Source organism: Camarhynchus parvulus, chromosome Z (genome assembly GCF_901933205.1).
Source record: "Camarhynchus parvulus chromosome Z, STF_HiC, whole genome shotgun sequence".
In the NCBI taxonomy this organism is placed as follows: Eukaryota; Metazoa; Chordata; class Aves; order Passeriformes; family Thraupidae; genus Camarhynchus; species Camarhynchus parvulus.
The window spans coordinates 22,928,835-22,943,192 of NC_044601.1; the positions used below are offsets into that span (position 1 = coordinate 22,928,835).

The 14,358-nt window shown below is 40.0% G+C and overlaps 1 protein-coding gene across 1 annotated transcript in view; it reads right to left on the reverse strand.

The window, feature by feature from the left end:
- TRPM3 (transient receptor potential cation channel subfamily M member 3) overlaps positions 1 to 9,446 on the reverse strand; it is a 259,332-nt gene extending 249,886 nt beyond the window's left edge. Inside the window, exon 1 of the mRNA XM_030968168.1 lies at positions 9,210 to 9,446. Coding sequence (XP_030824028.1) covers positions 9,210 to 9,299 — 90 coding nt within the window. The 5' untranslated portion in view covers positions 9,300 to 9,446. The remainder of the gene's footprint in view (positions 1 to 9,209) is intronic.
- Positions 9,447 to 14,358: the final 4,912 nt, after the last annotated feature.

The following is a 14,358-nucleotide window of genomic DNA, read 5'->3' on the forward strand; positions in this document are numbered from 1 at the left end:
GTCAAGCTGGATTGCATGTAGCAATTTTGTTGTCACCATTATTGGCATCATAACCTGGCACCACTACTGCTTCTGTGAGCACAGGCTAAGATAAGTATCTGAAAACTTCTTTGAGTAATGCAGTTCAGGAAAAGGGCCAGCAGAGAGGTGGGCAGAAATGCAGGGAGAAAAAACTTAGAAAAGATGTAGTATTGTGTCTGGATTGTGCAGATATTCAGTTTTAATGTAAGAGCACACAATTTGCAACAAGAAAAAACACTGTTCTTTAAACCTGTTCATCTTCTGAATAAGACACTACCTAATAATTTGAAGTACTGAACACAAAAGTTGAATAGGAATGTATTTGGAAAATCTCTTCTGCCATTCAGAACACTAAGAAAATGCTACATGCAATCACAAGAAAGTCAGTCTGAATGGTCCTCAGGTTGCCCTGCAATTTATCTCTTCATTTGTTTTAGTCTCTTTTAGCTACATGCAAAGATGAACATCCAGCCATTGCTCTGCAATACAGCTGTGATATTTCATTACAACAGACCCAGTGGCAACATGCCACAGCAATTTAGTACTCCAGTAAGTTAAAAATAGGGCATCCTTCTGAAACAAAATAATGGCTCCTCCCTAAATTCTTAATTATGATGGATTTCTAATTTTCTATCTCTCCTGTCTGCATTTACAATCAACAGGTGAAGAAGAAGGTAAATGAAAAAAGTGTTTCACTCAATCAGCTTCTCACTAATGAAAAGTCAGCCTGGTGATTGTTCTAATTACAAAATAGAGTCCTGATATTTTTTTCAGTAACTTCCTTGACACTGTTAAAAGCACTTTGTCAAACTCTTTCATGTCATTATATTATTTGAGGGATCAAAGATATTTTTGATCAAGTGATTTTGTTTCATGCTTTATTACCAGCTTTGACATAAATTTCCAGAGAGACCCAAGGGCATTCCTTTTTACACTGTAGCATAGTCTTGTTAGCAATTCAGGTGGAATAAAACCACTCAGCTTCACTTTATGGTCTTGTGCCCTGAATTTTTCACATGGCACCCTTCCAAACATAAGGAACAGTATAGCAGAGCAACATTAAAATCTTATGCTCTTAGGACAAGATTCTTCTAACACATAGTACCTGTAATCCCTTGATGGTATGATTTCTACACTTGGTAGCACTTTAAAATTATTTTAAAACAATACTGTGCTCAGAACAAGTGCTCTTTTTTTCTTCTATTCTATCAATATACACCAAAAATGCTTATTTTAATTTTTTTTATTTATCTGGAAATGACTTTAAATCACCTCTTACATAGTCACAAATTAGGAATCTTGCATCTGCTTTCTCATAAGCAGGTTAAATGCAATGTTTCACATATTATCAAATAAAGGCCAGTGGGAAATGGTGCCATTTTCCACATTTTGTAAGTACCCAGATCTGAAAAGGCTGAACCTCAAGAGAAGCAGAGATCAAGCCAAAACCTTCTCTGCGCAGAAAATAAATGTAAAATCCTAGAGTACTTCTCTGATACCCCATCTTTGTCACTGTAACCCATTGGCCATGTGCACAGAGAAAGCCAAAACCTCACACCAGTATTTAAGATGAAGGTAGAGATAATAATGAAAGCTAGATTAAGGGAAAACACTGAGAATAATATTGAGATGCAGGAGGATAAAAACCTGTACCAGTTGCAGAATCCTTATTTTAAACAGCTAAGTATGTTTCTACTGCAGCTGCTGCATCAAGACCAAAAATTTAACATTATCTTTTCTATCGCTTCTTTAAAAAAAAAAAAAAAGAAAAAAACAACAACAACAACAAAAAGAAAAGCACTCACATGGTAGTGACATACCTAGAAGTAAAAATCTTTTGGTTTTGTCTCCTAAAATTTTCTGGTTTAAAACAAGAAACTTTGCATTTGCAGAGCCCTTTCCAACTTGAAAATCAAAACTATTTTTTTCCTTTACATGGCATTAGTAAACTACAGCCTCTGCCATCAAAATGGCACTGATATGTCTACCTTTTACATGTAGGTTTTTCCATGGAAACATGACTTCCACCACTACACTCTTTGTTTTTATCCCTCCTTCTACTTTTTCTTAATTGGGAATACATCCCTTGTTGTGGAAACTAATTTAATGCTACATCTCTTCCAAGTCAGTGGCCGTCAACCCACATCACGCTCAAGGAAAAGCTTCAGTCAATAAGGCAAACAACAAACAAGCTCTGATTTGCCCTGCATCACATAAAAAATGTACACTGCACCAAAGAATTAACCACAGAGTACTTTATATAAAATGGAAAAAAAAAATCAACTTCCACATTTCATTTCCTTCCAGAAGAAATGAACTGGCATAATCTGTCAGAAAATCTTACACATGAACATGACCAGTTACCACATTAAAGGGATCAGCTCAATTTACCGCTGATGAGAAACATGACTTCAAGAAAGAAGTAGTTTTTGAGAATGTGCAACCTCCAAAAGGCATATTATCAGTTCTTCAACCTGGGCTGTGAAATGTCCCCACTACTCTGCCATTACTGGGTTATAGAATGTGAAGAACTCAAGGGACAGCTGACAGCTGAGCAGGGTAATGCAAGCACACCTGTGCAAAGGCGTTCTGAAGCTCCATTGCAACAACCATTGCTCCCCTGATTTGGAGTGTAAAATGAATTTTTTACATTAAAGTGGGAGACTGCAAAGACACAGCAATGCCTTAGCCCCAGGTCTCTTTCCTGCCATCCTTAAATGGTGGAACTGATGGCATAAGGAGCAGAACACAGAATGGAACACTGAAGCTTTCTCTTTGCTGGAAATATGGCTTTTGTGCTTCTAAGGACAAATAACAGACCCCAGAAGACCTGTGAATCAGAATCAGAAACATGCAACATGTATTACAACGGTGATAGATACAACTATGTTCTTTCTGACAGGAAAACAGAATTTTATCAAATAATTTCCTCCTAGATAAAACTTACATGCATGCATAAAACTCATCTGTATTTCACACCATACACAGCATCCCAGCATACACAGAAGTGTGACTAGTTTTTCTATTAGTGAATTTATAAAAAGATTGTCACACTGACTGATACTTTCTCCATGCCTGTGTGTCAGTCTGATTTTAAGGGCTTCCCCAAATGCATCAAATTCTCCTGAGGGATGCATAGTGTTGGCTCACTCATTATCAAAATTTAACTCAGTAAGCTGAGCGCAGACACAGGTAAACTAGTACCCTAATTTTACTGTTGGTATTGCACATACTTCTTTCAAAAACATTTGGTATACCACCTCAGTAATTATAACTGTATGCATTAGGATCTGTTTCAATAATCTCAACTTTTCAATCAAGACTTAATAAACCTGTCTTATCCCTTGTTTTGCAGTTTGAAGGGTAGATATTGTAAATTAACTAAGATAATAATCAGAATTCTTATTTATTAAGCATAAGCTAGAAGACCTAAATGTGAACGGGACATCAAAAGAGTAGCAAAGTGCAAAAAATCTTAGCATTTTGACTGCCTTTGTGTTTCAATTTTTGTTCATTTTCTCACTGATAGTAAAGTAACATTAAAAAACTTATGATTCTCTTTTTGAAGACCCTCTCATGATTATTGCACACAAATCCACCTTTCAAGAATTTTTAAAAATGCTTTATCAAAAATATCTCTCCTGTAATACAGGACTGTTCTATCAGTCCAATAACCATTTTTTTTTTAATTTCCTAAATCTATTTGAGAAATAAAATTGTCTCCAAAAGATACAACTTTTTTCCCTCTTACAATCACTTTTTCTCACAGCAGGGGTTTCAGAAATAGAAACATTTACTGTTTATTAAAGGACACACTTCATTCCTCCACCATTCTGGAGAAGCAATATTCTTCACCCAATTTGTCAAATCAGATTTTTTTAAAATTATCCTGAAATAAAATTATATTTGGTAATCAAATAGCAATGCAATTTTAGTTGATGTCAGCCATTGAACAGTGTGATATTTCACCATGTACCTTAATAAAGCCTGCCTGGTCTTCATTCCTGTAGAAACCTTCTTTATGGACATAACCAAACTAGCTGTAGTAGGAGAAATATTGTTAACACTTTTTATTCACATATATCTGCTCAGTCAAAATTTCTTATCTACGTACTGTCACATTCAAAAGACACTATGCTGTAGGGAGACTTGTAAGGGGGCACAGTATTCCCCAATGAGATGCAGCTGTGTTGACACCTGTAGGTAATTGAGAACCAGGGCCATAAAAGGGTGGAGCCGGACAAAGAGTCAGAAGGCTGCAAGAAGAGCTAGCAGAAGGCTGCCCAGAAGATGACTGCAGAGGAAGACTGCAAGAAGCAGGAGAAGGCTGCTCAGGGAAAGACTGCAGGAGGAGAAGATGGTGAGTTCCCCCAGAAGGGATGAATCATCTCAGAAGAAGATTGACCCCAGGAGGGTAGACTCCAGGAGAGGGTTGGAGAAGCTTTGGACATGCCAGGGCTCTGTGGCAGTCTGGCAGCAATATCCTTCATTGGATCGCTGCTGGATTAGCTGCAGATGCTTCTGGCTGGGTGCTTCAGGAAAAGCCCCTGGAGGGGATGGACATGCATTGGGAAAAGCCCCTGGAGGGGCTGGACTCTGTTATTGTAATGTATTGCTGTAATATAGAAGTATTGTTGTATTGTTTACTGTTATGTATTAGTGTAAAGTGTTTAGGGCTACTGTGACCCACTGGGACGGAGTGAGGGAGGTGGCGTTGGTGAAGCTGAGAGTGGCAGGTGGAAGCCACAAAGAGGTCTAGACCTGATTATCTAATCAAGACACCTGGGAATAGGTGAGCCACCAACAAGTAATGAGGGATTTGGTTTGGGACATTTAAGGTATTTACTTTGAGTTATGACCGCCTCAACAAGTAGAGATAGATGCTGGTGTAATGTAGCTGGTATAAGGTATTACTGTAATGCATAAGTATAGTTGTATAATATATTACTGCATATGTATTGTTGTAAACGTGTTTAATACAACACTATGCCTCATTCCAATGAGCTATTTTTCATGTTTTTAATTTTGTCTTGGGTTACCTTGTGCATTCTTGGTAGGACAATGAAATAAAAATAATTAATAAAAAGAAGACCTATTTTTTCATTTGGTAAGAAATTTAGTGTCTGATCTCTTTAATCTTCCACCAGTTCAGGAGCTAGCATAGACTGCTACCCAGGTCAGGTAAATCTTATTTATTTGGTAGAGCTAAGGTGGCATTTTTGCCAAACTGTATGTTGGGGAAGAAAACCCAAAGCATTCTCCCCAGTGTTTCTTCTGATTGACTCTGTTTCCTTTCCTCTGGTCCTTCCAAATTTCCTGCCTTACAAGCCTAATTATTGACATGCAAACAAGACAAAAAAAAATATACTGTTCTTTTTAAGAAAAAACGATGGGTAATCAGTTACTTTTCAAATATTTCATGCAGTATTTCTACATTTGCACATCTATAAATCTGTCGTGTTAAGGCTTATTGCACATTGCTGACCTTTTTTATTCAGTTCTACTCTCAGCTTATCTATTTTTTTTATTTTTCTTGAGGATATTGCCCATTTCTTGATTGCATGGCAGGTATTATATCTGTTTCAAGCAGAAGTGCAACATCTGCAGCCTCTCCTAGGGCACAGTGCCCTCTGAGTCAAGTCTTTAGCATGATGACATTCATTCATTCATTCATCCATTTTTTAAGAACCCAGAACATTGTTCTAAAATGTCTGGGCTTTTTAAAACTAACCTGATTATCTCAGGAGAATGACAGTTCTGCACAAAGCCACCCTCTCTGCATACTTGCTCAATGCACTTCTTAGTCCTTACTTCAGACAGGAAGACATTAGGCAGTGTGTTAGCATGTTTTAAGCATATTGAAACAACTACAAAAAATACCAGCATGGAATGTGTTACAGGAAGTAACTCATTAGAGGAAAAAACCAGAGCAGTGAAGGATGAGCTGATGACACAAGTGGTAAAAAACCTCTCCAATAAATTGTTTCAATCTGTACTTCCAGCACAGCTCCTGTGCTGTATGGGAGGTACAGATCCTAGAACTCATGCGCCTGTCAGAAAACGAAAAACTGAGAAAACAGGATTACACAACTACACCTAAACGTGAGGGTATTAGTGAAGTGGGATAGAACAGAATACATGCCTGGAAAAAAAGCAAAGGAAGCAAAACTGGACACATCTACAGATCTAGCTTATCTAAATTAAATGAGATCACTTTGGCCAGAGCTCTATCCAACATCAGTTGATGCAACTGAGCACTGTTCATCCATTTCAACAGGGTGGAACAAGAGCTTAACCTACCTGCTGAATAACTCCTTTCAGTACCTATTTACAAAACAGTAGTTGCAAGACAACACAAAAAGCCTTGCCTTCATGAAGTTCTAGATTTCAGTGTTTATTTAGATCCATCACTATGAAAGCACTGACACTACATTTAAAATTGTATCCATAGGATAAGGACTTTAAACTTTTCATTAAAAAAATATGGAAATAATTGAAAAGTTAATTCCCATTATTAGGAAGGTCCAGGTAATGTCACAGTGAATTTATGTGTGTGTAAAAGAGGAAATCTCTGTTATCTCTCATTGTTGCAAGTTTAGAAAAAAGCTTATTTTGGAGCTTAATGGTACTCTAGTTTTGTTCAGGTAGACTAAAATAAGTACAGAAATTAAAAGGACAAAACAGTGTTTTACATTTTCTTACTCTAACTAAATTTACAGTGTACATTGATGACAGTGTACAATGATGGACAAGGCATGTCATAATAAAAATGTACCATAACATATGAGGGTTTGCAAAGTTTATTTTGTTATTGAGAGCATTGTCTGCAGAGAAAAGCTGTATAGAAAAGGGTCTAGTGAATGTCTACTCAGAAACAATATTGCATTAGCCCTTAAGACCACTTAATCCAATTGGAAACTGAGCAATTAAAAACAACGAGCTTAGATTATTGCACTTGCCTTTCCAATGTTTTTTGGATTTAGAGGAGCATCTTTCATTTAGAAAAAGGAAAAAAGTTTCTTCTTTATTTTGGGAAGAAAAACATGAAATATGAAAGCCTATTTTGTATGCAGTAAAATATTTATACTACTCCTCTGGTAATTTAATGCTGCTGTTATTACACCCTTTCCTTGATGGTAGGAGAATTTCCTCAGGTTGGCTGATGGAATTCAGACAATGGGCCCCTGTTCTCATGCCAGTCATTTGCTTTAAACACATTAAATAATAAAAGACAAAGAGAAGGAGCAAAAATTAAAGCTTTTTTGGGGAAGCCTTGAAGATGCTATGTAAGCATTTCCCTCTCCAGCCAACAAGCACTGCTCATGAGCTGAGAGAGGAGCCAGAGTTCCACCTTCTCTGCTGTGGTCTTTCCCACACCTTGCACACCCTCTGTGCAGAGCTTGCTTATCTCTGGTTATTTTCCCTGCTCTTTTAACTCTGCAAGGTCCAGTCACTATCTTTCCCTAACGGGTTACAGCTGTAGCTTCAGAAAATCCCTTTTAGTCAGCCCTTTTAATAATGAATCACAACGTTCATCCTTAATAAGCAATGAAGAGAAACCATACACATGGGGCAACATTCGTCTGCCAAAGAAGAAATACTGCAGACTACGCCCCCTCAGCCCCTGATCCCCTGGCATTAAGAATGACAGTAAAACTCCTCACATCTGAGTCCTCACACCTCGCCAAAATTATGTTGTTCTAAAAACACAGGACTTGTGGAATTCGCATATTCTTATGAGTGCTTCTGGGGCTGGGGGGGAAAGCCTTTACAAAACAATCGACACCACTTTCTGATTTGTTCTATATTAGTTATGTTTTGATTTTTTAAAAATCTAAGTTTTATCTTTCTTTTGTTCTTTGGAGATGCTCACAATTTACCCCCCCCCCAACAGCCATACATCTGTTTTGGAAATAGAAATATTTTTCAACTGTAGCCCCTTCCCCTGAGGAGGTGAAAACTACCTGCTAGGATACACAGCATGGTCACTTGTGAATCATATATACAACAATTATACATACAACATATGTCTGCTAAGTGCAATGTCATACGCTACACTACTGCTCAACCATGTTGCAGTAGTAAGAACTGACCTAATTTCCAAGCTACTCACACAAAATCAAACGGTTATATCAAGCATTACCATCTAATACACTGTCAGAATAGCCACGCTTTACCTGGCTGCATGTTAATTTCAAAGCCAAACTATCAAATACTATGATGAAATGAGATAAATATTATAATGAATAAAACATAAAACAAAGCCTATAGGGAAATTAGTATATTCTTTAAAATTTTATTGTTCAATCCAGTTAAGATGTTCCAAGGACCAAGCAGACTTTTCAGATTAATGTAACCTATTTTTTTCAGTTTGATGTGACCTATTTTTCACCAAAAAGTTGATTCAAGAGATTTTGTTTTCCAGTTACAAATACCTCTAAAACGGCTTCAGTGGGGCACACAGTAGTAATGGCACTTTGCATGCTGAGAATAAGAGCCCTCCACATTATATAACCCCAAATCATTTTTTCAAACAGAAAATAATTATTTCCTAGGAAAGCGCATTTTAAAACACTTTTAAAAGCACCTTCAGAGATGTGACACTTAGTTTAAACAAATTTAAAAAAGACAAAAAAACAAACAAAACAGAAAGTTTCACTGATGCTGTTTGCCCTGCCAGTCTTTAACTGATCCTATTCTCATGTACAGATTTTGGCAAACCAAGATAATTTTTTGCCACCCACATATTGCTCCACTTACAAGTTGGTCAGAGTGGTACTGGATCTTCAGGTACTGCCTAGGGGCTAGGTAACCCAAAGAGCACATAGCAGAGGACTGCTCACAAAGGAACACGCCTTAGAAACAGACACCTTCTTCATCCCTGGAAGTTCACAGCTTGATAAGACAAAGCAAATTGAAGCACAGATGAAATCCACCATCCCTTATTTCCCTTTTTACCCCTTTCACAGACCTTTATGGGCAAACACACACACTGAATAGAATACAGACACACAATATTGGTACCTTCAGGTACTCACAAGGGGTTTTAAAGGCAGCAGGCAAGGTAATTAATAGTAAAGTTGGGACTATTTCTAAATTAACTTTCCAGCAACAGCGACCGCAGCCCTCCAGGCAGGTGCTCAGCGGCAGACACCAGCTCCCGAACGCAAAGCGGGCTCTCACCGTACCTTAAGGAGTCTGACAGAGGGGAGGAAGGCGGCATGGCACAGCTTCCGGATGGTCCAGTTGAGTGGCCGGGGTGCCTCGGTCTGGTTCATGACTGTCCGCAAATCCCAGCGGGAGATCAGCCGCAGACCTGACAGCGCCTACCGCGGCAGCCGCCCTCCGGGGCGCGGGCATCCCACGCTCGGCGCGTCCCGCCCGCGGTGCCGCAGGGCAGCGACTGGGCTCGGCTGGGCTGGCTCAGGATGAGCTGGGTTAGGATGGGCTGGGCTGGGCTGGGCGCGGGGGGGCAGCGGCAGCCGCCGAGACGCCTGCATAGAGCAGCAGCCTCCTGCGCGGGCTCGGCGGGCTCCGTGCATCCCCGGGCGGCCCGAGCGGTGCGGGGCGGACGGCTCCGGGCCCAGCGGGGCACCGGGGCGGCGGGAACACCGGGATGAGCGCCGGGATGCAGCGCCAGCGGCTGCTCCCGCCCGCCTCCGAGAGCAGCAGGGCTGGCCAGGCTCGCAGCTGAGCCACCTGCCTCACTCATGCGCCTCATGGGCCAGAAGCAGGGCAGGAGGAAGCGAATTCAAATAAAGCAAGGGAGGGGTACCTGCACTTTCTTTCCCAGAGCATTGCGAGGAGAGGGAAACCGGCATGAGGGGAGGTGGGGCCAAGGCTCAGAAAAGAGAGGGACCGCGGCGGGGGTGAAAGAAATAAATTCACTCTTGATTTACTGATACAATGGCCCTAAGAAGCCTTTAATTGATCTGGCACAGTACCGGTGTGCTAGTGGCGAGTGGCTGTGGTGAGAACCTGTACTATAAGGGCATGAGTGCTAACATACACATCCTGGCAAAAAAACCCTCAGACAAAGCCAAACCAATTCATCCCGTTTGAATATTAAATATGCTCACTACGTAATTCTATCAAAGATATGAAAATACGTGAAGTAGTATTGCTTGGGCAACTCAAGTACGCCAAAATATGTTTCCATTTGGGGCAGTAAATGGCCTTCCCAGATAATGGAGATGTTCTTAATGGCAGGCAGGTCTCCAGCCAAAGAAAAATACCTTTTTTTCTCCCTACTTTTTTTTTTTTCTTTTTTTCTTTTTTTTGGGCATGAAGATTACATGAAAGAGGAGTTAGGAACTGTAAAAGAAGCATTCTCTAAAGCAATGGTGATTTTTCATGTTGCCAGTAATAACCAGTTTTTACTCAGATTATGGACGAAAACACCATCTTAAACTTTACTGCTTCTTAGTAAAGTTTAAATCTCTCATAACTGAGGTTAGGAAATACACATCCAATTTATTTAGCTAGGATTCACCAATCTGCCATTTTCACATTTTCTTTTAATCTCCATAAAGCACATATATTTCTCCTCTATTTATAATTTATTCTTAGAATTGTGTCTACATTAATCAGAAAAGCTGAAGAATTGTCCAAATGAGGTGTAAAGAGATGAAGACTATTGTTTCTTTTGAACATAGGCATACCAATCAGCTCCTCTTCACTGTAGCCTCTCAGGAACTGTATAAAGGTTCTTGTTCAATGTCAGTGTTGGATTCAAAAATGTTCTGCCCAGAAGATAAAGTTCAAGAGCAAAGTGCAAGACTAACTGTGCACCAGAAGAGGTCATACTTGTTCCACCCCACTGTACATGGAAAAATTATGGAACCTCAAATGTACAGGGACTAGACCATGAGTTGTCTGTAGAATGGAGTGGGTAGAACACCAGGAGACATGACTTAGTGACAAAACTTGTGCAGATGATTTTCTGGTTGTGACTGAGCAGCTAGTTAAAACGATACCTATTTAAATACCTCTTGAGTTCTGAATGTATTTCTTTTATGAAAGGAGGAAAAAAAAATTGTGTTGTTAGTGAAATTAAACTTGAGTAAGTAAATATTATTATCTGCAACTGCTTTTCCAAGACTGTATAAAGGAGAAAAAATTTAACAGGTAGAAAAAAATAATCCTGACTTAAAATAGCTTGGACCATGGAAGATGTATAGCATGGTAACTTTGTTCAGCTATAAGCGTAATCATATCCAATGATCAAGCTCTTGGGGTTCATAGTTAAAAGAAAGAAAATAAATCAGAAACAAGAACTCAAGACCATGGCTCCCCCCTGTCCCACACCCCCTCAAGTAATGCTTAGATCTTTTTTCTACCTTTGAGTTCGGAAAGGGGTTTCCTGGGAAGGTACCATACTCATCATTAGCTTGTCCCTTTCACATCTACTTTGCATTAGGTATCTGCTGTAAAACAAAATGTTCAGCCTGTGTGTTTGGGACAAAGAAGACAAAGGAGTCATAGCATGCTGCCCTTCTTTTCAATGAATAGAGTAATAACTCTCTGAAGATGCTGGGGAGCTAAACACAATGAAGAAACATAACAGATAGCTTTAATAAACTGAAAATAGTGAGCCCGATGTATCTTCTGGCTTCCACAGAGCTTCCTGTCTTTCAGATGAGTTCTATCATTGCCTTCTTCTGCAAACAGTACCTTAGGGATGAGAGTTGTTATATGCTGCAGTGTTTAATACACACCAACCCTTATTCACATGTCTTTTTTCCTTGGCTTTGTACCTTGCCTAATCATTTGTACTTGCACAAAGTGAGTGCAAGAATATGAACTTCTGCCAGTGGCAGTGAGGAAGCTCTGATAGCAGGATATTATCATGAGATAGGAACTTCACTTCTACCACAAAATCCTTGGGTGTCTTTGGGCAGACAGTTTAAACTGCTTGTCCTTAAGGCCAAGCCTTAATTAGTTTTATTTTTAATGTATGTTTCTTATAAGCAATATTGGAATGATTTTGAGGCTATTAAGTGTAAATATGAGGAAACTGAAGCAAGGAGATTTCTTTCTATTTCCAGCACGCCCTCACTTCCCTACCCCCATTTTGGTAAGCATAGATGGTGAAGATTTGGAAAGTACAGAAGAAAATTCTGAAAAGCTTCATTTTTCCCCCGAGATTCTGACGATAATGATTAAAAATAGTAGTGAAATGGAGGACAGGAGGAATATTATTTGGGGGGGGAGGTTGTGTAGTTTGGGGGACTTTTTTATTATTTCAGTGAAAAAGTCAGAGTTTGAGTCTCATATTTCTGGTGGAAAAAGCAAGTGCTCTGATCAGATCAACTCCTACAATCTGGGGCCTATTAGGAGCAAAGATGTAGCAATCCCACTAGAATTTAAGACTTGCTTTGCTAGATTTAAGAGACAGAGCTGCCACTTTCATATTAAAACATTTTTTCCTTGAAGCATGCTCCCTGAACCATCAGTATTCACCTCTGGTTCCTTGTCTGCTGCGAAGGAGCACCTTTGGTACCACAGGAGAGAAAAGCAAACAGAAGACAAATGCCATTGCTTCCTGCAACACAGACAGATTTCTACTCCTCTTAAAGCTATTGTTCATGGAAAACATTTTTTGACCAGCTCTTTTTGGATTCCTGCAATCCAACATGACAATAATTCTACTCTTAGAAAGTTCTGATACAGTAAAATTTAATACCTCTGGAAATGCTACAGAACAAAAAGCTTCTGAGAAACACATCAGCATCCAGACTACTCTGAGCACATCAGCAATGTCCAACATTTTCAACCTGAGAGCAAAATTAAACAAAAAGGTATTATAAGCAAACCCCAACACTACTCTCCTATCCTGTCCAAGTAACAATTCCTTTATGAAACAAGAGATGCTGTGTAAATGGCAGGACCAATAAATGAGAGAGACATATTGGTCACCATGGTAGAAAACCTCTTCTATGTGCCCACTACCTATCTGTGGAGAAACATCAGGCAGAAGAGTTTTCTCATTATATCACACCTGTTTTCCCATGTACATCATAGACCAGGATCATAAAATAATAAAATCATAGAATAGTTTTGTTTGGAAGGGATCTTTAAAAGTAATCTAGTGCAACATCCCTGCAATAAGAGGGACATCTTGAAGTAAACCTGGTCAGAGTCCTGTCCAACCTGACTTTGAGTGTTTCCTGAGCTTAGGAATCAACCATCTCTCTGGCAGCCTCTGTCAGTATTTTACCCCTTCTCACTCTAAAAAACTTCTTCCTTATATCTTGTATAGATCAATCTCCTTCAGTTTAAAAACTGCTGCCCCTTTCCCCATCACAGGAGGTTGTGATAAATGTCTGTCCCCATCTTTCCTATAGGCACCTTCAGGTATGGAAGACTGTTGAGGGTCTCTCCAGAGCCTTCTCTTCTTCAGGCTGAATAACAACAAGCCTCTCAGCCTTGAGGTGCTCACAGGAGAGGTGCTCCAGCTTACTGATCATCTTTGTGGCCCTCCTCTGTCCTGGTGACCCCCAGAGCTGGATGCAAGACTCCAGATGGATCTCAAGAGAAAAGAGCAGAGGGGCAGAATCCCCTCCCAGGCCCTGCTGGCCACGCTGCTTTGGATGCAGCCCAGGACACAACTGTTTTTCTGGGCTGTGACTGCCCAGGACAGCCTCTCATCCACCAGCATTCCCAAGTCCTTTTTTTGCAGGGCTGCTCTTGATTTGCTCATCACCCAGCCTGCTCTGATACTGGGACTTGCTCTGACCCAGGTGTAAGGTCTTGTACTTGGACTTGTTAAACCTTGTGAGATTCCCAATGCCCTACTTCTCAAACTTGTCCAGGTCCCTCTGGATGACACCCTGCCCTTCAAGTGAGCCAACTGCACCACTCAGCTCAGTGTCATTTGCAAACTCGCTGAGGGTGCTCTTGATCCTGTTGTCATTGATGAAGACTGGTACTACTACAGACCCCTAGAGAACAATTCTTGTACAGATGTTGGTCAAAAAATTCACCACTACCCTCCAGATGTGATCATCCATCCAACTCCTCATCCACTGAATAGTTCACCTATCAAATCCATATCTCTCAAATTTAGAGAGAAGGATGATGTGGGGACCATGTCAAAGGCCTCAATACAACACTGAGAAGAAAGACATCTTCACAGTGTAGTTAGAGAGCCACTTTGTCAAGGCTGCCTTGCTCTTGGACCAAAGGGCTTGCACTTCCCAGTAGGATAGCAAATACCAGAAAAAAATAGAGCTACCCTTGTATTTAGAAATAGAGCTACCTTTGCTTGCAGTGGCCACCATGGGTCTACTACACAAACATGCTGAGGTGGAGGTGCTAGTTCTTCATAAGATATTT